The 27,713-nt window shown below is 37.0% G+C and overlaps 1 protein-coding gene across 2 annotated transcripts in view; it reads right to left on the reverse strand.

Annotated features, from left to right (window-relative positions):
• COMMD1 (copper metabolism domain containing 1) overlaps positions 1-27,713 on the reverse strand; it is a 152,077-nt gene that overhangs the window by 84,171 nt on the left and 40,193 nt on the right. For both annotated transcript variants that reach the window (XM_069494262.1, XM_069494261.1), the window contains exon 2: positions 10,049-10,330. In XM_069494262.1, the coding sequence (XP_069350363.1) occupies positions 10,049-10,312 (264 nt within the window). In that variant the 5' untranslated portion in view covers positions 10,313-10,330. The remainder of the gene's footprint in view (positions 1-10,048; positions 10,331-27,713) is intronic.

Here is a 27,713-nt window from a genome sequence, read left to right on the forward strand (position 1 = left end):
ATATCCTTCTTGTCATTCAAAGCTCAGCTCACCCACTCAGAGAAGCCTTCCCTCACTCAAGCTAAAGCAGAAGCCCCTCATTTTGAGGTGGGGTCTGGGGATCTGTAATGCTTTTTAAGCTCCTCAAGTGAGTCTGATATATAGTGATACTGTGAACCACTGCGTTACATGAGTCTTGCTTTTGCTTCCAATGGTTTTTCTGCCAATTTACTTCTTGGTACTTCTTACTGCCTGTGATTTGAGAAAATGGAAAACGAACATGTAGGAAGTGGTGAGAAAGAAATGGCAATCGTCAGGAACCCATACTAAATCACTGCCAAAAGTTACATCTAAGTGTTAAAGGCAAGGGTATGTTCACTGTACCAATTTTTTAGCTGTTCTTATTTCATGACTCCCAACTCTGGATCAGAAAGTTGAAGTTGTCAGAAAAATCAAGTGCAAATGTTACCTCCTCAGAACTGGCTTCCTCAACTTCCTGGGTAAAGATAGTCATTCATCTTTTTTTTTTTTTTTTTTACTTTTATTTTTTTTAAAGACAGAATCTCACTCTGTTGCCTGGACTAGAGTGCAGCAGCATGATCATAGCTCATTGCAGCCATGGACTCCTGGGCCCAAGTGATCCTCCTGGCTCAGCCTCCCTAGTATCTAGAAATACAGGTACATGCCACCATGCCCGGCTGATTTTTTAAGTTTTTTTATAGAGATGGAGATCTCACTATGTTGCCCAGGCTGGTCTCAAACTCCTGGCCTTAAGTAATCCTCCCGCCTCAGCCTCCCAAAGTGCTGGGATTATAGCCATGAGCCACTGCGCATGGCCTAATTTCCATCTTTTGAGTCTTGGTAACACTCTTCAGTCTCTGATGTAATTTCTTACACTAATTATTACCAACTTTCTTTCACTCCATAAGGAAATTTGTCTGTTTTATTCACTGATATATCTTCAACTCCTACATAGTGCCTAACACATAGTAGATGCTAAGTAAATAGTGAATTATGTGATTGACTTATTCATTCAACAAATATTTACTGAACACCATAAATATTTGACAGCATCCTAGACCTTGAGGACACAGCAATGAAAAAAATAGCAAAAATACTGGCTATCTCTTACATGCTAATGTGGAGCACAGACAGGATTATAAGTAAAATAAATTACATAGCATGCTAGGTAGTAATAAGTGACAAGAAGAAAAAAATAGAGAAACTAATCTATGGTAACAAAACGCAGACCAGTAGTTTTGCCTAGGAATTGGAGTAAAGAGGGTGACTGTAAAGGGAAACAAAGAGACTTTTAGGTGTTGAAGAACGTGTTTGGGTTCTTGACTCTAGTAGTGTTTTCACAGGTATATACAGCAGCCAAACGTAGTCAAATTGTACACTTCAAAATGAATAGTTTATTATATAGAGGTTAACAAAAATAAAGCAGAAAGTAGAGAACTGAACTTTTAGAGAGGCGGCCAATGAAAGCCTCACTGAGATGATTATTAAGAAAAGACCTCAAGGAAGTGAAGAGGCTAGCTATTCATATAACTGAGGGAAGACAAATCCAGAGAGAGAGAACAAATATATAGGTCTGAAGATGTTTGTCATGTTCCAGAAATCAGCAAGGAGGCCAGTGGGTCTAGCTAGAGTACACGGAGTAAGAGAGAGAGCTATAAATCTGACTGAGATAGGAAGCCACTGAGGTGAGATGGGAAGCCATGAATATAAACTGACTTATGCTTTAACAGAGTCAGTCTGGATGCTATGTGCTGAAAATAGGCTAAAGAGCAGAAGCAGTTATCAATTAGGAGGATGTTATAATCTAGGAGAGAGGTAATGGTGATCAGAACAATGTAGTGGAGGGTGGTGAGAAGTTCAAATTTTAGATATATTTTAAAATAAAGGAGTGGTCACTGTGGCTTACACCTGTAATCCCAGCACTTTGAGAGGCCAAGGAGGGAGGATCTCTTGAGGCCATGAGTTCAAGACCAGCCTGGGCAACACAGTGAGACTCCATGTCTACAAAAAATTTAAAAAATAGTCAGGCATGGTGGTATGTGCCTGTAGTCCCAGCTACTCAGGAGGCTAAGCAACGAGGATAACTTGAGTCCAGGAGTTCAAGGCTGTAGTGAGCTATGATAGTACCACTGTACTCTTGCCTGGGCGACAGAGTGTGACCCTGTCTCTAAAAAAATAAATAAATAAAATAAAATAGACCCATCAAGATTTGATGATGGACTGGATGCTGGATATGGGTGTAAGAAAAAGAAAGGATATAAACTTGAAAAATGGAGGTGCCACTAACTGAGATGAGAAAAAATGCAAGAGAAATAGGTCTGGGTGGTAATATGAGGAACTTAGTTTTAGGCATATTCAATTTTTGATACCTTTTACACATGTAAGTGGAGATCTCAAGTATGTCATAAATATATATCTGGAATTTAGGGGAGAAATCCACTTTGGAGATATAAATTTGGGAGTCATTATCATATAGATGGTATTTAATATTTAAATCCATAGAACTAAATGAGATCACCTAGAAACTGAGTTGTAGAGAAGGAAAAAAAGAGGACCAAGGACTGAGCCCAGGGGCACTCCAACATTTAGAGGTTGCGGAGATGAGAAGGAACCAGCCAAAGAGATTTAAAGAGGAAAAAAAAAGGATGGGCTGGAAAGCTAGGAGGGAAATCAGGCAAAGGTAGTAGTCCTGGAAGACAAGTATTTCAAAGATAAGAATTCAAGTATGTCAAATGCTACTCATGGATCAAGTAACTGAAATCTCAAAAATTTTTAAACAAAGACTTGGCTGAGAAAAACAAGTACTGTGTTAAGCAGTCTAATCTTCCAACATAAAAAATATTAAATACCACTTATTATTACATAATCCTTACATAAAACATAGCCAAAAATGTCTATTTTTCAACTGGCAAATTATCAACAACTGAATAATTCTGAATTTAATGCTTTTAAAACTAGAAAGCATTAAACTTACATTTTTCTTTAACTAGATACCATGTAACTACTCATAATTAGTAATGTTAATGAAAGTTTTTTTCATTTAGCATTTTTTGGTAAGTCATTTCCTTCTGTACTAGTTATTTTTGTAATAGCTAATTCAAAGTTAGAATTTAAATAACAAGTTTTGGATTTCCATTTTTTAAAAATAAATTTGAAAGCAAAAATTATAATGGCTTTCTAGGGCAACAAAATTTCTTATTCTTTCTCTTTTCTGTGTTATCATCATAGACTTAGGCATTGTCTTCTATAAATTACACCTTTAAATTAAACTGTAAGTTTAGGATCATAACTTTAGAATACAAACAATTATGGAACGTCTCTTAGAACTACAAAAAGGGTTGACCCATGCAGAATTAAAGTTTAAATAAATTTCATGTTCTAAACCTGACATAAAATACAAAATGGAAAATCCCTTTATCTATTTTTTTAAATGTATTCTAAACTGATTCAAGTATCCTCAAGCTGTTAAATTTCATCAATCCTTACTGACAAAGGGTAGTTGAATGTCTATTACAAGATTAGTTCCACTAATTTCTTTGGAGGTTTTCCTTTATTACATTTTTAAAAGTTAAAACCTTAAATGTAAGATTAGGAACAAACTTATATTGCTGGCATTACAGCTTTTATAACCAAATAAGATATCTAAGCTTCCCTCAGTAGCTATCTGGAGTAAGGCAACATGATCTCAAAATGGTGACTGAGTGTTGATAAAATAAATGGCATTTTATTTACTCTCTATATCCTACCTTTACAAATTTCTCTATTGATTCATTCATTCATTTATTTTGAGACAGGGTCTTGCTCTGTTGCCCAGGCTGGAGAACAGTGGTGTCATCATAGCTCAACGCAACCTCAAACTCCAGGGCTCAAGCAATACGCCTGCCTCAGCCTTTGGAGTAGCTGGGGCTACAGGTGCATGCCACTATGCCCCACTAATTTTTCTGTTTTTAGTAAGACCAGGGTCTTACTATGTTACTCAGGCTTCCTCTATATATTTGCACACACACACAGGTATAAATGTGTATGTTTGTAAGTGTGTACATGTTTGTTTTTAACTTTGCTTCTTCTCCTATAACACAAAGCAGGGAGTTGTGGTGGTATTGCTCAGGCTTGTGAAGCTACAATGGTGCATGACTGAACTCAGCATAAACTGACTGTTAATCATAAGTTTTAGCAGGTTCTTACTCCTTACGTACTAGCCAGAATCACAAAAGGAAATCCGTGTATAGTCATGCATCACTTAACAATGGGGGTAATGTTCTGAGAAATGCTGAGAAACACATTGTTAGGTGACTTCATTATTGTGCAAACATCACAGAGTGTGCTTACACAAACCTAGATCGTGTAACCTACTGTACACCTAAGCTATATGGCATAGCCTATTGCTCCTAGGCTACAGACCTGTACAGCATGTTACTGTACTGAATATGGTAGGCAATCATAACACAACAGTAACTTTAAATATATCTAAACATAGAAACGTAAAGTAAAAGTGCATTTCTAGTCTTAATGGGACCACTGTCATATATGTGATCCATTGTTCACCAAAATGTCATTATGCCACGCATGATTGTATTTAGTTTCTTTCAAAGGAATTTTGGAAATTAAATGACTACCTTCCTCTGAGATTAGATGTTTACCTATGCTTCAGACAAAATGCTGGACTTTTAAGTCAGAGCCCAACCTGTTAGGATTCTGTAAAGCACAGTGAGCATGATCAGTGCATATCTCCCTCATTTAATTGTTTATAAATGATAGAGGTGGGCATGTGATAAGTTGATCAGAAAAAAATTACATCAGAAAAGTTAAAATCTATCTTTCTTTCTAGGTCTGCTGAAAACCCAATCCAAAACTAGAGGAGTGCTTAACCTAAAACTTAGTCCAGAAAAGGCCGTTACGTTAGCCATTTTTGTACCCCATAATATTTGAAATAAAAATAAATAAAACTTTTTAAAAAGGCAATAAAGGAAAGAGCTTTATATTTTAAGGTCTCTACATGCAGAGTATCTCAAAATGTATCTGCAAGAACAGTTTGGTGGAAGAAAGGAGGAACAACATTACTAAATGGTTCAGCACTGAGGCTGAGGCTAAATGTTTCCTCACAAAATGTCATTTTGGTCTTGAAGAATAAAAAGACGTAAAAGAAAAACCAACACATTTTTATAAAATTCCAAAATTCAGCCTTAAAAAAGAAATAACCATAAATAAGACTCCACTAAAGATATAAATTACGTGAAGATTTACTGGGCTGTAAAAAAAAAAAAAAAAAAAAAAAAAGATATAAATTATTCTCCCCAAGGTAATGCTTAAAAAAAGAAAATACTCTAATTTTTTTTTATTTTAAAATATTAAGGGGGTACAAATATTTTTGTTACATAGATACCTTGTATAATGCTTAAGTCAGAGCTTTTGGTGTGCCTGTCACTAGAATAGCGTTCATTGTACCCAATAGGTAAGTTTTTATCCTAAACCCCCTCCCATCCTCCCCCGACTTATTGGTTTCTAAAGGCCATCTCTTTATGTGTGTGGAAAACACTCTTATTACAATCTCTACTAAAGTTCCAGGAAATGAAAACACAACAATTGTGTTAAGTAAACAAAAAATAAAATTTCCCTAAAGACACATGCCAGATTCCAACAGTCCTCATGGCTTGGGTCTCACAATGATTTATAGCCAAATGTGAGGATCTCAATCACACAAGTAAAGCACCTGATGTTCACCCTCTGAACAAGAAATATTCACGTCAAAGCTTTCTGCATACTTTTACAATTGAATCATATTTTACTCTTGTAAAATTGTTACCTTTATTGAAGAAAAACACTACAAGCAAAGTATTTGGGTCAGTAGTGCCTGCTCATTTTCTCTAGCTATGCAGATTTCCATAAAGGTATAGTTACTTCTCTATTATTTTGGCTTCTTCATATCCCAAAGGATATTGGAATATATATTATGTTATAGAAAAATAGTTAATGTATGCACTTGGCTGCTGATTTTCAATTGCACTTTTTAGGCCAAAGAAAGAAGTAACATAGACAAACTGAGCAGAAGAGAGAAATTTAAATAGGGAGGAGGAAAAACAAAAGAAACTTACCACCATTAGTTCCCAAATAAATGTTCCCCAAGCATGTCACAAATTATGGTAAGTAGAAGTAATATGACAACATATATTGAATTCTCACTGTAAAAATCCAGTACCAAGCTGTATTAACAACACATCAAATCTGATGACTTTGGCTACCTTTAACATGGTGGTTCTCTAGCCTGAGCAAGAGCAAGACTCTTATCTCTACCAAAAACAGAAAAATTATCCAGGCATGGTGGTCTGCGCCTGTAATCCCGGCTACTAGAGAGGCTGAAGCAGGAGGATGGCTTGAGGCCAGGAGTTGGAGGCTGCAATGAGCTATGATGATGCCATTGCGCTCTACCCAGGGCAACAAAGCAAGACACTGTCTCAAAAAACAAAACAACAACAACTAAAACCACATGGCGGTTCTCAACCCTGGATGAATATTGAAATCATCTGGGGAGCTTTAAAGACTAGCGATGCTGGCCAGGTGTGATATCTCATGCTTATAATCCCAGCACTTTGGAAGCCCTAGGCCAGAGGATTGCTTGAGGCCAGGAGTTTGAGATGCAGCCAGGGCAACATAGCGAGAACCCATCTCTACAAAAAGTAGCTGGGCATGGTGGCACGTGCCTATGGGCCTAGCTACTCAGAAGGCTGAGGCAGGAGGATTACTTGAGCCCAGGAGTTAGATGCTGTAGTGAGCTATGATCGCACCCCTGCACTCCAGCCTGGGCAACAGAGTGAGACCCTGTATCAAAAAAATAAATAAATAAAAAAAGAATGGTGATGCCTAGGCCCCATCCCCACAGATTCTTATCTAATTGGTCTAGGGTATGGCCTAAGCATCAAAATTTTTAAAACTCCAAAGATGATGCTTTGCACAACCATAGTTAAGAATCACAGCTTTAAAATGATATAAATTGGGGGCAAAAAAAATAAAAATAAAAAAATAAAATGATATAAATTGAAGATAGTAATTTAGTTGCTTTGGGGTATGTAAATAGACATACACACACCAGAGTTCAACAAAACCTGGTTAGCCTTCTTGGAAGTAACCTCCTGATAATCCTAGGATCATTAATTCTCTCACAAGCTTATCCAATGTCAGCAGTGTGAAAAGAACTTTGATTTGGATGTCTACAGATGTTCTAAAAATTGGAAACTTAATTTAGTGTAATATTTCATAAATAATGCTCACCTAGAAGCTAGAAGTACTAACCAAGGATCCAGCTCTCAAAAAAACATTTCCTGTAGGATTTGGGCTGTACATTTTACCGCTAGTCTAGGTTCTATTATGTTTACTTTTTTCTTTACAACTTTTCTGGACTTAAGAATATATTTGTATTACAAAGGATTTTGTGGGTTAAAGTGCAATTTCAATCATTTTCATAATAACCACTTTTTTACTACTTTGAAGTGTAAGTGATTTATAAAAAATTGTATATATTAAAATGTACAATTTTATAAGTTTTGCATATGTATACACCGGTGAAACCATGGCAATAATTAATATAAACATTTTTATCACCCTTAAAAGTTTCCATGCATCACTCTGTAATCAAATCCATCCTTCCCCCCACGCTTATTCTCAGGTAAACACTGATATGTTTTCTGTCACTATAGATTATATTGCATTTTCTAGAATTTTATATGAATAAAATCATACATTATGTACTCTTTTTGTCTGACTTATTTAACTCAGCAAATAATTTCGAGATCCAAACAGTTTCTGTCAAAAATTCTTTCCTTTTTATTGCTGAGTGGTATTCCTATCAATGCTTTTGATTATCATATTGTATAACTACCATGTTTTCTTGGCACAGAATATTGTTAGAAGCTATCAAAAGTTCTTAATTATTGGTGCCAATGATTTTTGGAAAAAAGTCAGTCTAGCAATCCCCAATTTAGTTCTAACTTCACCATTTATTAGTTCTGTCTAAAGCAAGTCATTTATCTGTCTCTGATACCATCTCTAGAAAATAAGGATGTACCATCTCACCTATGTAATTCACCTACATAAATCAGATGATTGCTTAAGGACACTCTAGTAAGACCTATTGATTCAATTGAGATAGGTAAATCTTCTAGGCTCACAGTTATGCCTATTTGTTTACATATTGTCTCTGGCTACTTTTGAGCTTCAACAAGAAAGTTGAGTACTTGTGACAGAAACTATATGGCTAGCAAGCCTGAAATATCTGCCCTTTTAAAAAAAGTTTACCAAACACAATGAGAGGTTGGTAAACTTTTAACATATTAATCTCTTAACATATTAATCACAACCCTCTATTACCTATACATATTAATTATAACACAACAAGGAAAATCAAAATGCACATTATAAACCCCAGTTCAAGAAATAATAGGTAAAAGTCAGGTTAAAGAAATACTGTAATAGCTTTCTAGGAGTCTTGAAATAGATATGTATGTTTTAATATTCCTGCTCAAATGTTAAATACTTAAAGACAAAATGAAATAATCACTATTGCCAGAATAAAAAATGAATAGCCTACACAAACAATCGTGAAGCTTAGATATCCAAGTGTACCTTTTGCAGCTTTTTAATGTCAGATTTTTGGTATATATATGTGCCATATAACATAATGGTTAAGAAAATAAAATTTAGAATAAGACAAATCAGTCAATAAGTACAAGTAGCACTATTTTACAATAACTGAATAAAAGATATTCCAAATTTACTTTTAAAAAGGTTTTTTTAATGAATTATCTTTTAAATTAAAATTAAACTCTGTATGGAACTGCGAACATTGAAAATCCCAAAGAAACTAAAGAAGGAAATAAGTGAGGAAACTTTCCAGCTAAAAAATACTCTCATCATTAAAAAGAAATAAATTTCTATTACAGGACATAATAAAAGCACTTATTTCATTATTTGTCTGAAAATAAATCTTACCAGCTAATTCAGTGTTCTGAGTTTTCTCTTCCTAATTACCAGTTTCTTTCTTTTTTTTTCCCCCGAAAGACATAGCCAGGACATTAAAAATCTGATCCGGCAGTCATCTGGAACACAAACTGAATGATTTCAAGAAAAATCATGCAGATGCCAAAATCATCTGCTAAAATGACTGTGGAAACTGCAAGGAAAAGCAGCACTATTCTGTAAATAATCAAGATCAAATTGAGCATTATTTGTGAGCTCAAGGAAATAGTCTTTAATTAATTGTTAATACATTAATGTAATTAAGATACATTGCCTCCTATACCTGAATGACTATAAAGATGACTGAGATAGTTTTGTTCTGTGTTGTTTAATCTCAATTCTTGGCCTTTGTTTAGTATCTCTATTATTACTTTGGAAATTCTAACCAAATTCCAAAGATTCTGAGATATAACCAAAATGCTACAGTGACCAACTCTGTGCAATCACCTTATTGACTCATTCTGGTCTTCTGAGACAGCTGCCAGGACCCTGAGGCTGGTTTCCAGACTCTGTCCACAATTGGGAGTATCTAAATTTTCAGATGATTCTACTCTGAAAAGAGAGTCTAGGAAACAGTGCTTTTTCCTATTACTATTATCAGTGCAAAGAAGATTGTTATATAAAAATCAATCTGAGGTCGGGCGCAGTGGCTCACGCCTGTAATCCTAGCACTCTGGGAGGCCGAGGCGGGAGGATTGTTTGAGCTCAGGAGTTCGAGACCAGCCTGAGCAAGAGCGAGACCCCATCTCTAATAAAAATAGAAAGAAATTATATGGACAACTAAAATATATATAGAAAAAATTAGCCGGGGATGGTGGCGCATGCCTGTAGTCCCAGCTACTCGGGAGGCTGAGGCAGAAGGATTGCTTGAGCCCAGGAGTTTGAGGTTGCTGTGAGCTAGGCTGACGCCATAGCACTCTAGCCCAGGCAACAAAGTGAGACTCTGTCTCAAAAAAAAAAAAAATCAATCTGAATGTGTGGGCTAATATTTACTGAAAAATACAGTTTACAAAGGGAAATTGATTAAAGTTGAACTCACCTGTCCAATTTTCCCTAATTCCAGCTCGATTATGGCAACAGGGGTGTGTATCTGAGCTGAGTGCCTTGACTGAGACTTGCCATCAACTCTCCAGCTCAGGCCCCGAAGCCCAGTGTCCCAGCGGCTCTGGTTCATGAGGCTCTCTCGGATTTTTGTCTTGTGGCTCTTCCAGAATTTGGAAATGACAGCAGCTTGGTCAGATGTGATCCCACCTTGCTTTTTGGTTTGAGCAGTCAAGAACGCCTCCAGCTGGTTGAAATCCATGTCAGCAGATGCAATAGACTAAAAAGATGACAGAAAGCAATGAATTTGAATTTAGTGGATAACTACAAAAAGATATCTTAATTACAAATCATATTTTGAATAATTCCTAAATCAGTGAAATAAGCTTTCAAAAAGGTCATCAGGCCGAGTGCAGTGGTTCGAGCCTGTGATCCTAGCACTTTGGGAGGCCAAGGTGGGAGGATCACTGGAGGTCAGGAGTTTGAGACCAATCTGGGCAACATAAGAGACCTCGACTCTACAAAAAAATTTTTTTTAAAATTAGTGCACCTGTAGTCCCAGCTACTTGGGAGGCTGAGGCAGGAGGATCACTTGAGCCTGGGAGTTTGAGGTTTCAGCAAGCTATGATGACGCCACTCTAGCCCAGGCAACAGAGTGAGACTCTGTCTCCAAAATAATGATAATAAGGATAGGCCATCATGTAACAGTAAAAGTACAAAAATACTCCCTTTGCAAACATCAAATATCAGAAAACCTACTATTAAAAATTCCATGTCACTCTAAAACTATATCAGTAACTAGAATCTAATTTTTAAATATCCAGTTCCATGAAGGGAAAAAGAATGAAAAATTTTTTTATATAATAAAACAAGCTGGGTGCACTGGCACGCGGCTGCAGTCCCACCTACTCAGGAGGCTGAGGTTAGAGGATCACTTGAGCTCAGGAGTTTGAGTACAGCCTGGTTAGCATAGTAAGACCCTATCCCTAAAATTAAAATAATAATAATAACTAAACAAAAGAATTAAATTAATTGGTTCTCTGATGAAATCTTACATAATTTCATAGTGCCTTATAGCCAGGCTTGGTTCAATATACAACGGTACAAAGCCGTGTCCATAAGAAGCACAAAATAAATTGTGTTAAATGAATGCATTATTTTAGTTTTGAAGCTCATCTTCAGCCAAATAGCCCGTTCACAACAATATCACTCTGAAATTATATACTACTTTGTACTTTTCCATAAATTTTCAAAACTTAATTGCCATTGAATCTGGGTTCTCCATTCTAGCATCCAAGAAAACACAGTAGCTAAATATCAGCTCATGTACAATAAAATGCCTTAAATTTACACAGTACTTTTTAACATTTCAAAGCATTTTCACATCTACAGACACATCTCATTTTATTGCACTTGGCAGATATTACATTTTTGTACAAATTTAAGTTTTGTGGCAATCCCGCATCAAGCAAGCCTATCAGTGCCATTTTTCCAACAGCATGCACTCACTTTGTGTTTTTCTGCAACATTTTTGGAATTCTCACAATATTTCAAACTTTTTCATTATTATTATATCATACTTGTCATGGTGTTCTATGGTCAGTGATCTTTGATGTTACTATTGTAAGGGGGAATCATGAACTGCACCCATAGCAGACAGAACACTTCATCAATAAATGTTGATTTATTGATCAACCTCACCCCCCCTTCTCAGGCCTCGCTATTGCCTGAGACATAACAAAATTGAAATTAGGTCATTAATAACCCTACAATGGCCTCTAAGTATTCAAGAGAAAGGAAGAGTTGCACATCTCTCACTTTAAATCAAAAGCTAGAAATGATTACACTTAATGAGGAAGGCAAGATAGGTCAAAAGCTAGGCCTCTTGTGCCAAATAGTTAGCCAAGTTGTGAATGCAAAGGAAAAGTTCTTGAAGAAAATTGAAAGTGCTACTCCAGTGAACACAAGAATGATAAGAAAGCAAAACAGCCTTGTTGCTGCTATGAAGAAAGTTTTAGCAGCCTAGATAGATTAAACCAGCCACAACATTCCCTAATCCAAAGGCCCTAGTTCTCTTCAATTTTATGAAAGGTGAGAGAGGTGAGGAAGCTGCAGAAGAAAACTTTGATGCCAACAGAGGGTGGTTCATGAAGTTTAAAAAAAGAAGCTGTCCCTAGCACTCTGGGAGACGGAGGTGGGAGGATCGCTCCAAGTCAGGAGTTCGAGACCAGCCTAAGCAAGAGCAAGACCCAGTCTCTACTAAAAAATAAAAAGAAATTAATTAGACAACTAAAAATATGTAGAAAAACTTAGCCGGGCACGGTGGTGCATGCCTGTAGTCCCAGCTACTTGGGAGGCTGAGGCAGGAGGATTGCTTGAGCCCAGGAGTTTGAGGTTGCTGTGAACTAGGTGATGCCACAGCACTCTAGCCCAGTCAACAGACTGAGACTCTGTCTCAAAAAAAAAAAAAAAAAAAGTTATGCTAAATCTCTTCCAGTGCTCCATAACTGTAACAACAAAGTCTGGAAGACAGCACATCTGTTTATAGCATGCTTTACTGAACATTTTAAGCCTACTGTTGAGATCTACTGCTCAGAAAAAGATTTCTTTCAAAATATTACTGCTCATTGACAATGCACCTGGTCACCCAAGAGCTCTAATGGAGAAATACAAGAAGATTAATCTTTTCCTGCAACACAATACCCCTTCTGTACCCCATGGATCAAAGAGTAATTTCGACTTTCAAGTCTTATATTTTTTTTTAAGAAATACATTTCAGAAGGCTATAGCTACCAGAAATAGCAATTCCTCTGATTGATCTGGGAAAACTAAATTGAAAATCTTCTGGAAAAGATTCACGATTCTAGATGCCACTAAGAACACTAGTGATTCATGGGAGAAGGTCAATATATCAACATTAACAGAAGTTTGGAAGAAGGTGATTGCAACCCTCATGGAGGACTTTGAGGGGTTCAAGGCTTCAGTGAAGGAAGTTAACTGTAGATGTGGTGGAAACAGCAAGAGAACTAGAATCAGAAGTGGAGCCTGAAGATGTGATTGTATTGCTGTAATCTCATAATCAAACTTAAACAGATAAGGAGTTGCTCCTTATGGATGAGCAAAGAAAATGGTTTCTTTTATTTTTTATTTTTTTCTTTCTTTTTTTTAAGAGACAGGGTCTTGTTCTGTTACCCAGGCTGGAGTGCAGTGGCACAATCATAGCTCACTGCAGCCTCAAACTTCTGGCTTCAAGCAGTCCTCCCACCTCAGCTCCCAAATTGCTGGGATTATAGGTGCAAGCCACAGCTCCCAGTGAAAGTGGTCTCTTGAGATAGAATCTACTCCTAGTGAAGATGCTGTGAACATTATTGAAATGACAACAAAGGATTTAGAATATCATATAAACTTAATAAAGCAGCAGCAGGATTAGAGAGGATTGACTCCAATTTTGAAAGACATTCTATTATGGGTAAAATGCTATCAAACAGCATCTTGGTCTACAGAGAAATCGTTCATGAAAGGAAGAGTCAATTGATGTGACAAACTTCATTGTCATCTTATTTTAAGAAATTGCCACAGTCACTCCAACCTTCAACAATCACCACCCTGATCCAAAAACATTTATCAACATCAAGGCAAGACCCACAACCAACAAAAAAGATTATAACTCACTGAAGGCTCAAATGGCTGTTAGCAGTTTTTAGTAATAAGGTATTTTTAATTAAGGTATGTATATTTTTTAGACATAATGCTATCATACATTTAGTAAACTATAGTATAATGTAAACATAACTTTTATATGCACAAGGAAACCAAAAAATTTGGGCAAGCAGGGTGGCTCACACCTGTAATCACTTTGGGAGGCCAAGACAGGAGGATCACTTGAGTTCAGGTGTTTGAGTCCATCCTAGGCAACATAGTACGACCCCACCTCTACAAAAAAAAACTTTTTAAAAAATTAGTGCAATTGTAGTTCCAGCTACTCAGGAGACTGAAGCAGGATCGCTTTAGCCCAGGAGCTGAGGTTGCAGTGAGCTATGATGATGCCATTGCACTCTAGCCTAGGCAATAGAGCAAGACTCTGTATCAGAAGAAAAAAGAAAGAAAGAAAGAAACCAAAAAATTCATGTTAATTGCTTTATTGAGTTATTCACTTTATTGTGATGGTCTGGAACCAAACCCTATTTCCAAGATATGCCTGTATTACTTCACTTGAACCTCATAATCCATTTTCAAAGGCAATGAGGTGGTCAGAAGTATTACAGTTCTCTTTACTCTCAATTTATAGAAAAGGAAACTGAAGCATAGAGAAGCCAACTGATTTTCCTGAAAGCTCAGTGAGATAAGTGCAAAGCCAAAGCTTCTTAACTGTTAAGCCATGTTTCCCTCTGATTAGTTGTCATAAGTGACTATATAGAGAAGTAGACTCTGTATCACTATATTAATGAGAAAAATCTAAAGTGATACTTTCTGCCAAGAATGATACAGAGATGCCAGTACCTAAGGAGCAGCTACAATGCTTCAGTAGTTAGCCTTCAGAGACTCTGAGACAGCAAACGATATGAAGAGTATCACCACAAACTTTTTACTTAAGGTTTGGCTGATTCAGCGAGGAATATATAAATGTTATTAGAACCTAGAGGGCCAACTAGTTCAGTTTAACAGTGAACAGGAAAACAGAGATCAGATTGAGAAGGTGGTTTAGAGTCAGATTAGAGTATACCAAAACCCAGAAGCTTAGATATTATTATGTATAGGCAAGGGGGAGCCACTACAGGCTAGGTAACTGGGTAATCATAACGCAAGCTGTGGTTTAGAAAGCTGAATAGGAGAACAGTAAGTAGGTGGATTGAAGTGGGGAAATCATCAGACAGCTGGAGCAATCGAGCTTTGTAGAGCTGTGGTCCCCAACCCCTGGGCCAGCTGCAGGATCAGTATCAGTCTGTAGCCTGTTAGGGACCAGGCCACAGAGCTCTGCCACCTTTCTCCCTCCCCCCGCCTGGTGGAAAAATTGTCTTCCATGAAATTTAGGATTAGGAAGGGCGGGTCGCACACAGCTGGAGGTGAGCAGCAGTGCCTCACAACACAGCTTCTCACAGTCTGAGCTCCGCCTCCACCCAACCCCTCCTGCCCCCCACCCCTGTCTGTGGGAAAATTGTCTTCCATGAAATCAGTCCCTGGTGCCAAAAAGGTTGGGTACCGCTGTTAGAGGACAGCGACAGTTAATGATTTAGTCCTAGGGCAGGCTTTCCCTTGCCTATTCTTTGGTATATGCCTATTCTCTCCTGGCCATGGGAGCCGACATAAGCTCCAAATCAGACAAATCATAGTATCCTTTTCCTGAGCACACTGATTCATCCAAATCAATTTCCCAATTTAGAGCAGAAGGAGAAATGGTATTTTTTGGGGTCATGGTACCAGAGCACGTGAGCCTGGGGTTATAGATAGCCATTTTCTTGAACCCTTTGCCAAAAGCCTTATTGCAACAAAAAAGAATAAAGCCAAGCAGAGATGAGATGGGTTCTAATGGGGTTATACCCCTGTTCTATAGTTCCCAAGGTCCTGGTTCTTACAGGCCTTCCTGCTATTCTGCATGCTGTCAGCATCCTTCCCATCTGTAGGCATTCAAAAATTCCATCTACTGTTCAAGATAGTTTAAGCTGTATTCCTAACGTTTGGAACCAAGAGTCCTGACTAAAATAGGTGGCAGCAGTGGGAAGAGAGGAATGGTAAAGGGTAGAAAATGTGCGAGTATAGGTAGAGGCAGTAGGACTGGGGACAAACTGAAAGAGAAACAAACTACCTTTCATTTCTCCATTAATACAAGAAAATTATATGGTAAATATTACACCTTTCTGGTAGATTTAAGATATTTCACATTATAATTCAATAAACATTTACTGAATGCCTATCTATGTACCAGATATTAGGACCCAAAACCTCTGGCTATGCCAATCAATAGAAATACTATTAATTTGTATAATACACTATAATTAAGTCAAATTATTGCCACTGGCACCTTGCTTCACAATGTCACGGCAAACCCAGGTGATTTCTATCACTCTTTTCCTCAAATCGTATCAAGAGATATCCATTCTGATATAACTTCACCTGTGATAGAAGTTATTTTGGTTCTCATCAATAATATCTTGAACTGGGGCCAATTTGTCCAAATTTAGAACAATCAAAAGTAAAATGAGGAATTGATTTTGGTTTGAGTTCAAGGTCAATTTTCATTTAATTCAAGAAATATTTGAATAGCTACCATGGTTCAAAGCACACCACCTCCACCTACTGGTAGCCCAAGTTGGCAGCGTGGTACTTATCCTTGATTATTTTCTCTCCTCTGCAACTTGAATTAGTAGTTCTCAACGCTGGTTGCACACTAGAATCCTGAGGTACAATTTTAAAATGTCAGTGCCCAGATGTCATCCCAGAAATTCTGATTTCTAGAAATTCTAGACTGAGGCCCAGGCACTGGTATTGTTTAAAAACTTCCAAAGTGATTCTAACAGGCAGCAAAGGTTAAAAACTAATGCCTATAATCTTTCAATTATCAAGTTCTACTGATTTTTATATTTGAAATGATTCTCTAATAATATGTCCCCTTTGCTCTGTGATCTGAACTAAGCTTGGACCTCCTCAAGTTTATCTTCTATATCACCATCAAAGTTATCTATCTAAAATGTCAATATAGGATCCTGTCACTTCCTGGTTTATAGCTATAACATGGCTGGAGATTACTTGCTTCAGTGGTTATCCGTCAGGATGTTGTGAAACACTCTACTATGAGGAATGAGATAAGTTGCAAGTAACATGTTATTAGCAGTAGTATAAGTACTGACATTTGCAAAAGTTTATTTTTATAAGTATAAATTAGGTTTTCAAGGTATCCTTATATTAACAATTTCCTCCCTCATTTTAACTATTTCCTTCAATGGAAGAAAAAAAGAAAATGACAAGCGCAGGAACTCAGCATGGAACTATATCATGCATGTATTACTATCCATTAAGTGCGTCACAAAGAATAAAAAATTGAAACCTGATGAGCTAGGCTAGTGTGGCTCAACAAGGTAGTATTGCCCCACCAGAGGCACCTGAGAAATGCTAGAGGCTATGTTTGCTTTCTCACTGATTGAAGGGAGTGTTGTTGACATTGAGTGAGCAGGAGCTAGGGATGCTTGCTAGTCATCCTACAATGCTTGAGAAAATAGGTTGGCAAACTTTCTGTTAAAGTGTTACTATCTCTGTTGTATATTCTTCCCTTTTTGTACAACTCTTTAAAAATGTAAAAACCATTCTTAGCTCATAGGCTATACAAAAACCTGCGGGCTGCAGTTTGTCAATCCTGATCCAGAACATCCCACATAATAAACTGACCTGTGTCCTACATGACTTTGCAACATCCCATCATTTCACATTATGTGGAAAAACCTGTTTATAATTACTTGAGCCTAGAAATTAACTTTTTTACAACATACAAAATATTTTTTCCACAGGTTTAATAAACATCAAAATTTTCAGGAATGCTATTAATATGACTCGTACTTTGGTTTGGTCAGGACTTTACAAATAAAATGTTGAGTATTTAGAAAAAAATCTCATTACTAGTGGCAATACCATTTAAAATCTCTGAGCTACCAATACATCTTTATATATTTTAGATTCCATTTACTTTTCCTTTATATTACATTTGTCATATTAGAAATTATATAATTTTATTTATATGAATTATAATTACATAAGCATTCCATTCAAGGATTTCATAAAGGGGCATTTGAAAATATTTACTATAAAAAGGTTTGAGAACCACTGAGGATCAAGTCCAAGCTCAACAAAACAAGGCCTGACTTATCTTTTAGTGCCTATTTTATAACTTCCTGCCTCCCATACTTGACACTCAAACAGCACTCACCTCTTTGTAATTCCCCTACTAGCAATCCCAATCTACTTCTTCTTTAACTGCCTGGAATGTCCTTCTACCACCACTTTCACCAGATTAACTTCTATTTACCATTCAAGTCTCAGTTTAAGCATGGCTTCTCCAATATTCCTCCTTCCCTAGTAAGGTAAGTGCCCCCTTTCTATTCTCAAAATGCCCTAAGATCTCTATAACTGCATTTACCAATGAAATGAAATTATCTATTTACATTTCTGTTTCACCTAGCAGATTCTAATCTTTGAGGGCAGGGTCTATGTATCTCTGCAAACACAGCATCTAACACACAGCATCTAACAGAACCCCTTGAAGTAGAATTTGTGTTCTAACAAACACTCACAAACACTTCAACAACTTTTTAAACCAAAAATACTAAGTGTTGTAGATCAACATTAAGTCCAGAAGTATTTAAAGCTACCAACTTCTTCTTGCTTTACAAAACCCTCCCATGTATATTCACAAACCACAAACTCCTTTAAGATAAGGGTAGATAATAATTCAGGGTACAGATTTCTGTTTGGCTATTCTAGCCTTGCACATTAGCAAGGGACTGAGAGCCAAAGGAAATTTAGGCTAGGAAATTAGAGGAAAGGAAAAATTTAAATGAAAAATGAAAATTTAATTCATCATATTAATATTATTAACGAAGTTGTTGCTGCTAGAATATAACCATAGGGTGACCCCACATGGTATGGCTGATGGTGGGAAGCTTGGAGAAACAGCTAGTCTCCTAGTCAATACAGATCAGCAATATGCTAAAGATATACTTGATTGAAATATAATGATCCAATAACAATTTTTTAAGCATTTAGTATTAACACTTATCAGTCTGAAACTGAAATTCCACATGAACATATGCATAACTTATTTTTGACAAAATTGCAAAAGCAATTTAATGGAGGAAAGACAGCCTATCCACAAAAGCTGCTGGAGCAAATAGATATCTGTAGGTTAAAAACAAGCAAAAAAAAAAAAAAAAAAAAAAAAAAAAAAAAAACACCTCAAGCTAAGTCTCACAACTTAGATAAAAATTAACGTACATCACAGACTTACAGATTAATGTAAAACTGTAAATCTTTTTTTAAACAATAGAAAAAAACCTCTGGGATCTAGGACTAGGCAAAGAGTTCTTAAACTTGATACCAAAAAGCATGATCCATAAAAGAAAAAACTTTTAAGTTCAACTTCAACAAAATTAACTTTTGTCCTGTGCAAAGACCCCTGTGAAAAGGATGAAAAGATAAGCTACACAGATTGGGAGAAAACATTTGCAAACCACACACCAACAAAAAACTAGCTCAGCATTAAAAAACAATCCTGTTCCAAAAGCTCTGCACTTGTCCCTGAGGCCAATAACAGAAGAACAAGGACAAGTGGTTTGCGCAGAAGAAAAGGAAGTTTATTAATTTGTCGGCAAATGAGGAAAAGGCAGACTCTCATCTTAAAGTACCATTTTTCTAACTATAAGTAGAAATACAGAGCTTTTAAAGGGAGGGTTTCAGCTTTAGGTTATTTTTGTTTGACTATAGTTGATGGTTCTGTTTGAGGTTGAGTTAGTAATCTTCCTGAATGCACTGGTTTTTTAATTAAAGTTTTGTAAGTTTTTCTATCTAAATGGTATGATCTCTAAAGTTTTTAGAAACCTGTATTTAAGAGTACTTGGTCTTTTTTATAATTTTTTCTGAAGAAGCATATTTTGTAATGTAGCCAGTTAAAAATCACTTTTTGAGAAGAATCAAAGTAAAATAATAATTGTCTGTGGATGACAAAAAATCTTAGAAGTAGTTATAGTTACACAGACAATTGACAAAGAAATTTGGTTTTTTTCTTATCACATAATAATTTCACATAGTAACCATAATTATTACTGATAAAATACACCAAGATACACTAGAATTTTAGGAATCTCATATAATTTTGGAACACATATTAATAACACATTTATATAAATATAACCCAAAGAAAGTTAAATACCATTTTGTATTTGACAAAGTTCTTTGTATGGTTACAACATGTCAGATAAGCCTAACACATCTCTCTTAGACTTTTAGTAGCTCTAATATTTTTTTGAAAGCTTGTTTGAGGTCAAAAAGACTGAATATAGAATTTTGATTTTGGAAAGTTTGTCAAATATTCAAAGACTAAAACAGTAGTCACAAAAAAGGGTCACAGGTTATTATAAATTATGTCATTTATTTAGCCAAAGTGATAATTTAAAGATTTTACAAAGCAAAAACTTTATTCTTTAATAGAGAGGAAGCTCAGTTTCCCAAACAATCTTTCATAAGACCTAATAAAGAAATACGAAAGACAAGTTAATAAAGAGGTAAACTGAATTAGGCAGGGAGCAAATCTGCAGGTGGCAGATACAGGCCAGGTGGGCGGTTCCTAGGAGTGGAGAAGCGGGGGAGGGGGAACTGCAGGAAAATGCAGCTAACAACTGCGAAGAGCAGGAACTTGAGGTTTTGAGGCATACACACCTTTGTTGTAGGAATACTTGTATATCAATCATCTGGTAACATCCCATACCTCCCACAATCCCTTCCCCAGACCAGGCCAATAAAAATCACCTAGGAGTCCTCAACATCTTTCTCCATTTGTAGAGACTGACCCATTCCTCTCTGGAATGTACTCTCGCTTTGTGTAGCTCCCTTTTTTCTGCAATAAAAACTGTTTGTGTTGAATTGCTTTTTGTCTGTGGTCACTCCATCACACTGGCCCTGCTTGTGAATGTTCCAAGCAAGGAGCCAGAGAACCAGGACAACAGTCTGCCAAGAGGCTGGACCTGACACTGAATCTGTTTTTGTTCCTCTCTCTTTTTTTGCTTTGTAGTTTATTTAAAAGGTGAACCACAAATTTTTTATTTTTATTAATATTATATGAAAATTTATCCAAAAGAGAAAATTAAATTATACCTTGTATTAGCATATTATTAATGCTAAAGTTATTTAATAAAACCTTATACACTCTGGGAGGCCAAGGCAGCAGGATCACTTGAGCTCAGGAGTTCAAGACCAGCCTGAGCAAGAGCAAGACCCCATCTCTACTAAAAATAGAAAAATTAGCCAGGCGTGGTGGCGCCTGTAATCCCAGCTACTCAGGAGGCTGAGGCTGGAGTATCACTTGAGCCTAGGAATTTGAGGTTGCTGTCAGCTAAGCTGACACCATGGCACTCTAGCCTGAGCAACAGAACAAGACTCTGTCTCAAAAAAACAAATAAATAAATAAATAAATAAATAAAAATAAAACCTTTTAAACAAATCTAGTTTTGATCAATTTGACCATAAGATTTTTATAAACCTTTTACAATCTTTTATAATTTTTATCATTTTTTATTTAAAATATCATCCTTTTGGCCTGGCACAACAGCTCACACCTGTAATTCTAACACTCTGGGAGGCCGAGGTGGGAGGACTGCTTGAGCTCAGGAATTCCAGACCAGCCTGAGCAAGAGTGAGGCCCCATCTCTACAAAAAATAGAAAAATTATCCGGGAGTTGTGGCACACGCCTGTAGTCCCAGCTACTCAGGAGGCTGAGGCAGGAGGATTGCTTACGCCCAGGAGTTTGAGGTTACAGTGAGCTATGATGATGCCATTGTACTCTACACAGGGCAACACAGCAAGACTCTGTCTCAAAAAATAAATAAATAAACAAACAAACAAATAAAATCACACCCTTTTTAAATATACCTTGTATATAGAATTGGTTTTTTTTATATGTAGTAGGTTTTAATCACATATGTTAATTATAATGTTAATTTTTAGTAACTCGTTTTTAGTGAAAAACCTAGAAAGTAAGCAATTTTAATTATGTATCAGATATAAGGCTCAGGACAAAAGACAATGTCTGGAGTATCTAAACTTTATTAGCACAGCTGGGCCAGGAAAGACAGGCTGGTATGGGGTTTTTTTAGGCTTTACCACAGCTTATAGATTCAAAGTTATAAGCCTATACATGCAACAGTTTTATGACCTTAAACCGTTTAGCTAAGAGAGTATAAACCTGTCTGACCAGCACGTTTAGAAAAAGAATGTCTAAACTAAATTTTGAAGATATTTTTATTTAATTTTACCAATATTTTTTAAATTATCTTTACCAAAGATTACTAAAGTTACATGAACTTGAAAAACATTTGGACTAGTTTTTTAATTTATGAGTACTCACTTATAAGCCAATTTGGGACCACAGACAATAGACAAAGACATATACATATGCATACATAAAGACATACACACTTATACATGGACCCTACAGCCTTGATTTCAAAACTCTAGCTATGAGACTAGTAAAACTCACCAGTCTAAAAGGATAGGTGGATTCAAATCGTATCACTGAGAACAAAACAAAATTTCACTTGTCTCACACGCGGCCCAAGCCCTCACTACGTCTCAGAGGAAACAGGGTATTAACTGACATCTTAAAGCACAGAGAGAGAAAATCTAAGCCCCTGTATGGACGTTGGGTGTGCTAGAGGAAGACCAAAATGGATGCCAAGGCCACATAAAATCACAGGAATTTATCACAGGACCTTATAAAGAAACCAACTTCATTTAGACAGGTAGCATTCAACCTCAGGCTCCCACAAGAGAGAGATGCCATGGGACTACACCACGCAATGTTTTTACAATACATGGGGTTTTTTTGTTTTTTTTTAATATATGTTTTTACAAAAACATTTTTCCACGTGTTTAAACTATACCTTTTCTTATGTAAGGCCCAAAGAAAGGAGAAGCCTCCTTTGTATCCAGCTGCCACTAACATTGTCATTCTTGTCTAGCCATTATACACATCAATGCCAATGTTTTTTTAGTAATACAAAGTAATTTTTGGTATCGCCAAAAAACAAAGCTATCAGGTAACATGATACAAAAGAGAGTAGAGTTTTATGTCTGAGAGGAATCTGTTCATGACTCTTTAGACTCCATAGAGAAAACAGAAGACCCCCAAAAAAGGGAGTGGTGTCTTTTTTCTGAGTGCCTTAGAGTTTATGTCATTAGAGGTCACTTCTAGGTTTTTCCATGTGGTACCAAAGATGGCAAAGAGAAGGAGTAGGGAGGAGTAAAAGCAAATGGAGCAGACTTTAGTCAGGACAAACAGCTGATATATTTTGTTTTTGAACTTTTTAATTAAAGGTACCCTTCTAAGTGAAACCAACAAGTCTTAACTAAGGCTATAACTCAAGGAAGAAAGAGGTGTATCAAAAGAGGTGGAAAACAGTTCTTACAAGATCTAGAACTGCCCCAAAGACAGCTCAAAGAGTTTTGTTAAGACCAAATGGCGTACAACATACATTTCTTTCTGGTCATATTCTCTAAGATCTCAACTTCTCAGCTGTTTATACAGAAAAGCCCAAAGGGCCTCATGTGCCCCCACAACAGGAGAAAACGGGAAATCAAAAGTTGTCCAAAGAAGGGAAAGGGATAAATAATAAATGACTATACCTCAAAAGTCAAAACTTACATTAAATTTCAAACCAAGAGAGACTTGCTCCCTGACCAGGAATCAAACCCAGGCTGCTGGGGTGAAAGAACAGAATTTTGCCGGGCACGGTGGCTCACACCTGTAATCCTAGCACTCTGAGAGGCCGAGGCAGGTGGATCGTTTGAGCTCAGGAGTTCAAGACCAGCCTCAGCAAGAGCGAGACCCCGTCTCTACTAAAAAGAGAAAGAAATGATATGGACAGCTAAAAATATATATAGAAAAAATTAGCCGGGCATGGTGGCGCATGCCTGTAGTCCCAGCTACTTGGGAGGCTGAAGTAGGAGGATCACTTGAGCCCAGGAGTTTGAGGTTGCTGTGAGCCAGGCTGACACCACGGCACTCTAGCCCAGGCAACCGAGTGAGACTCTGTCTCAAAAAAAAAAACAAAAAAAAAAACAGAATTTTAACCAATAGACCACAAGGTGAACTGGCTTTGTCATTCTTGCACAGGCAACTATTTTCACAGGGACAGCATACAAAGGATTTTTATCTTTTAATCAGACTTTACTCTTTATCAAGAGAAATTTTTAAGGCTACTATGTCCCCTTCCTTTAATCCAATTCTTCTATTAATACAAATAAGGCAATTTTTTAGAATAAGGGATCTCTAAAAGTTATTTTTAAAAATTTAGGAGTCTTTCTAATTTAAAGGATCCATTTTTTGACCACTAAACTTTAATGATATACTTATTCTAAAGTGACTTAATCCAATAGATTTTTCAGAGAAGAAGCAATCCCAATGATCTCCTCATCCTTCTGGAAATAGGCAAAGGTTGAGAGGACAAAAGCCTCTTATGAATGAGATTGTTATGACAAACACTCTTGAGAGCTTGCCATGTTCAGAACAAAAAAAATCTTGGGTTCCCACCATTTTTATTCTGACCACTGAATGCAACCCAACAACTGTGTCCCATGGATGGTAGAGACCAACTGATAAGTTCTCAGAGATATAAAACAAGATAAGAGGAAACTTTATCTGGTATCATCCCTCTTCATGAACAACACAGAAAGATAAAGACAAAGGAGATGGCTATTTCTGGGAGGGAAGGATCAAACAATATGAATTCATATCACAAAGTACCAAAAGTACACCAGAGTTGCTGTACCAAGACTAGTTACACAAATCTTTTTTCCCCCCATTAATCAAAACACACAGACAGTGATCTTTACCATCTGCTCAACCAGAACGGACAAAGAGAAAGGTCAGAAGCCTGGCTGGTAAGAAATTCTTAACCTTTTTGTCAGCTCTGTCAGGTCCTGGTTTCTTTTCATTGCAGTTTTCCAGAAGAACAGAGCAGCTTTGGTCAACATGCCAACTATGCCAAAATCTAGGGATCAAAGGCCCTTGGTTCCCCAAAGTTTTACCAAGATGTAGGGAATAAAGGCCCCAGTCCCCAAAAAGGTTTACTAAAATATGACTGACATAAGGCAGATTGATTAATAGGAGGAAAAAGATACAAACTTATTTAATGTATATACCCTCAGAATGAAGATTCAACTCCCCATAAAATAATAATTTCAGATGCAAATTGGTATATTTGAAAAAATATAAACATCCATCTTCCTTCAACTAAAACTTAGCACCGTCCTTCAAATAAAAATTATATGGAAATAATTTTGAGGTGCTAATTTTTAAAGCATCTTAAAAATTATCTACTATATGTGATCTTATAACCAAGTTACCTGATATATATCTGTGGAACAGAATTGAGAGTCTAAAAGTAAACCCTTATATTTGTGACCAGTTGATTTTCAACAAAGGTGATAAGGCAATTCAGTGGGGGAAACAAATGGGGCTGGGACAATTGTATACCCACATGCAAAAAGTTTAATTTAGACCGTGTCTCAACTTTTCATTGTCACACCCCTAAGGAGCTTTTTAGACATTTTTAACCTAACTGTGCCTTCCCACCATGAAATTTTAGTACCACAGATAAACTGTGTATTTGTATACTAGATATATCTGTGCTTTATGTATAAAAACAGTAATATATTTTCATTCCCCAAGAACCAATTCTTGCCCCTGTTGAGAATGCACAAAAATATTAACTCATACATGTACACAAATAAACTGAAAATGGATCGAAGACAAAAATGTAAAACCTAAAAATATAAAACTTCTAGAAAAAAACAGCAGAGAACTCTTTGAGACTATGGAAGTTATGAGCTAGGAACTATGAACGAAAATCAATATACATCACAACACCACGATATAGTATGTGTAAATGTTATTTTCCTTCCAGATGGTACTACCCAACTAATACAAGAGCTCTATTCTAATTGGCTTAGAGAATAATAAGGCTTAGATAAATTAAATATTCCTAAAACTCTCAAAAACATAGAAAACTCAAATATTTTTCAAGTATTGGCAAGGATATCAAAGAACTGAAACTGTCATAAACCACTGGTAGGAAAGTAAAATGGTATGACCATTTTATAAAATGATTTGTCAGTTTCTTTTTTTTTTTTTGTTGAGACAGAGTCTCACTTTGTTGCCCAGGCTAGAGTGAGTGCCGTGGCGTCAGCTTAGCTCACAGCAACCTCAAACTCCTGGGCTTAAGCGATCCTACTGCCTCAGCCTCCCGAGTAGCTGGGACTACAGGCATGCGCCACTATGCCCGGCTAATTTTTTCTATATAGATTTTTAGGTGTCCATATAATGTCTTTCTATTTTTAGTAGAGACGGGGTCTCGCTCAGGCTGGTCTCGAACTCCTGACCTTGAGCAATCCACCCGCCTCGGCCTCCCAGAGTGCTAGGATTACAGGCGTGAGCCACCGCGCCCGGCCTGTCAGTTTCTTAAAAAGTTAAACATACACTTTCCATATGATCCAGCCATGTTACTCCTAGGAATTTGGAATGAAAGCATATGTCCTACAAAAATAGTCATAGCAGCCTTATTACAGTGTATCATACAATGGACTATAGCTCAGCAATAAAAAGGAATGAACTACTGCTATAAGCAACATGAATGAATCTCAGATTAATTATGCTGAGCGAAGGTAACTAGACCAAAAAAGTATATACTGTATGATTCCATTTATATAAAACTCTAAAAAACATAAACTAATCTATAGTGACAAAAGACCAGTGGTTTCCTGGGGAAGAAGTTCTAGGGAAGGGCAGGAAGGAGAAATTTATGGGCCCACACGCTTCTGCTACGCTACTCTGCTATCTAGGAAGGAGAAATTTAAAAAGGGACTCTGGGCCGGGCGCGGTGGCTCACGCCTGTAATCCTAGCACTCTGGGAGGCCGAGGTGGGCGGATCGTTTGAGCTCAGGAGTTCGAGACCAGCCTGAGCAAGAGCGAGACCCCACCTCTACTAAAAATAGAAAAGAAATTATATGGACAGCTAAAAATATATATAGAAAAAATTAGCCGGGCATGGTGGCGCATGCCTGTAGTCCCAGCTACTCGGGAGGCTGAGACAGGAGGATCGCTTGAGCTCAGGAGTTTGAGGTTGCTGTGAGCTAGGCTGACGCCACGGCACTCACTCTAGCCTGGGCAACAGAGTGAGACTCTGTCTCAAAAAAAAAAAAAAAAAGGGACTCTGAAGAAACTTCTTGGGGTGTCAGACATGTTCACTATCAAAGAGTACATTCATATGTCACTTTATCAAATTGTATGCTTTAAATATGTACACTTAAGACCAGGCAAGGTGGCTCACGCCTGTAATCCTAGCACTCTGGGAGGCCGAGGCGGGTGGATCGCTCGAGGTCAGGAGTTCAAGACCAGCCTGAGCAAGAGCGAGACCCGTCTCTACTAAAAATAGAAAGAAATTATCTGGCCAACTAAAATATATATAGAAAAAAATTAGCCGGGCATGGTGGCGCATGCCTGTAGTCCCAGCTACCTGGGAGGCTGAGGCAGTAGGATTGCTTAAGCCCAGGAGTTTGAGGTTGCTGTGAGCTAGGCTGATGCCATGGCACTCACTCTAGCCTGGGCAACAGAGCGAGACTCTGTCTCAAAAAAAATAAATAAAATAAAATAAATAAATAAATATGTACACTTAACTTTATGTCTATAGTACTGCAATAAAGCTGTTAAAATAATTATGGTCCCAGGTAAGAATTTTAATATATTTTTGAAAGATTTCAACATTGGGGACCCACTTGGACCCACAGAAATGGTATAAAGATTATTTTAAAGTGAAGGCAATTTGAGTTAAAGGTGTACACAGAAATCTTATCTGAGCTTCCCTCCAGAAAATACAGTTGCCATTAACCCTGCTCCAAGGGAGCTTCC

This window comes from Eulemur rufifrons, chromosome 19 (assembly GCF_041146395.1).
Source record: "Eulemur rufifrons isolate Redbay chromosome 19, OSU_ERuf_1, whole genome shotgun sequence".
Classification (NCBI taxonomy): domain Eukaryota; kingdom Metazoa; phylum Chordata; class Mammalia; order Primates; family Lemuridae; genus Eulemur; species Eulemur rufifrons.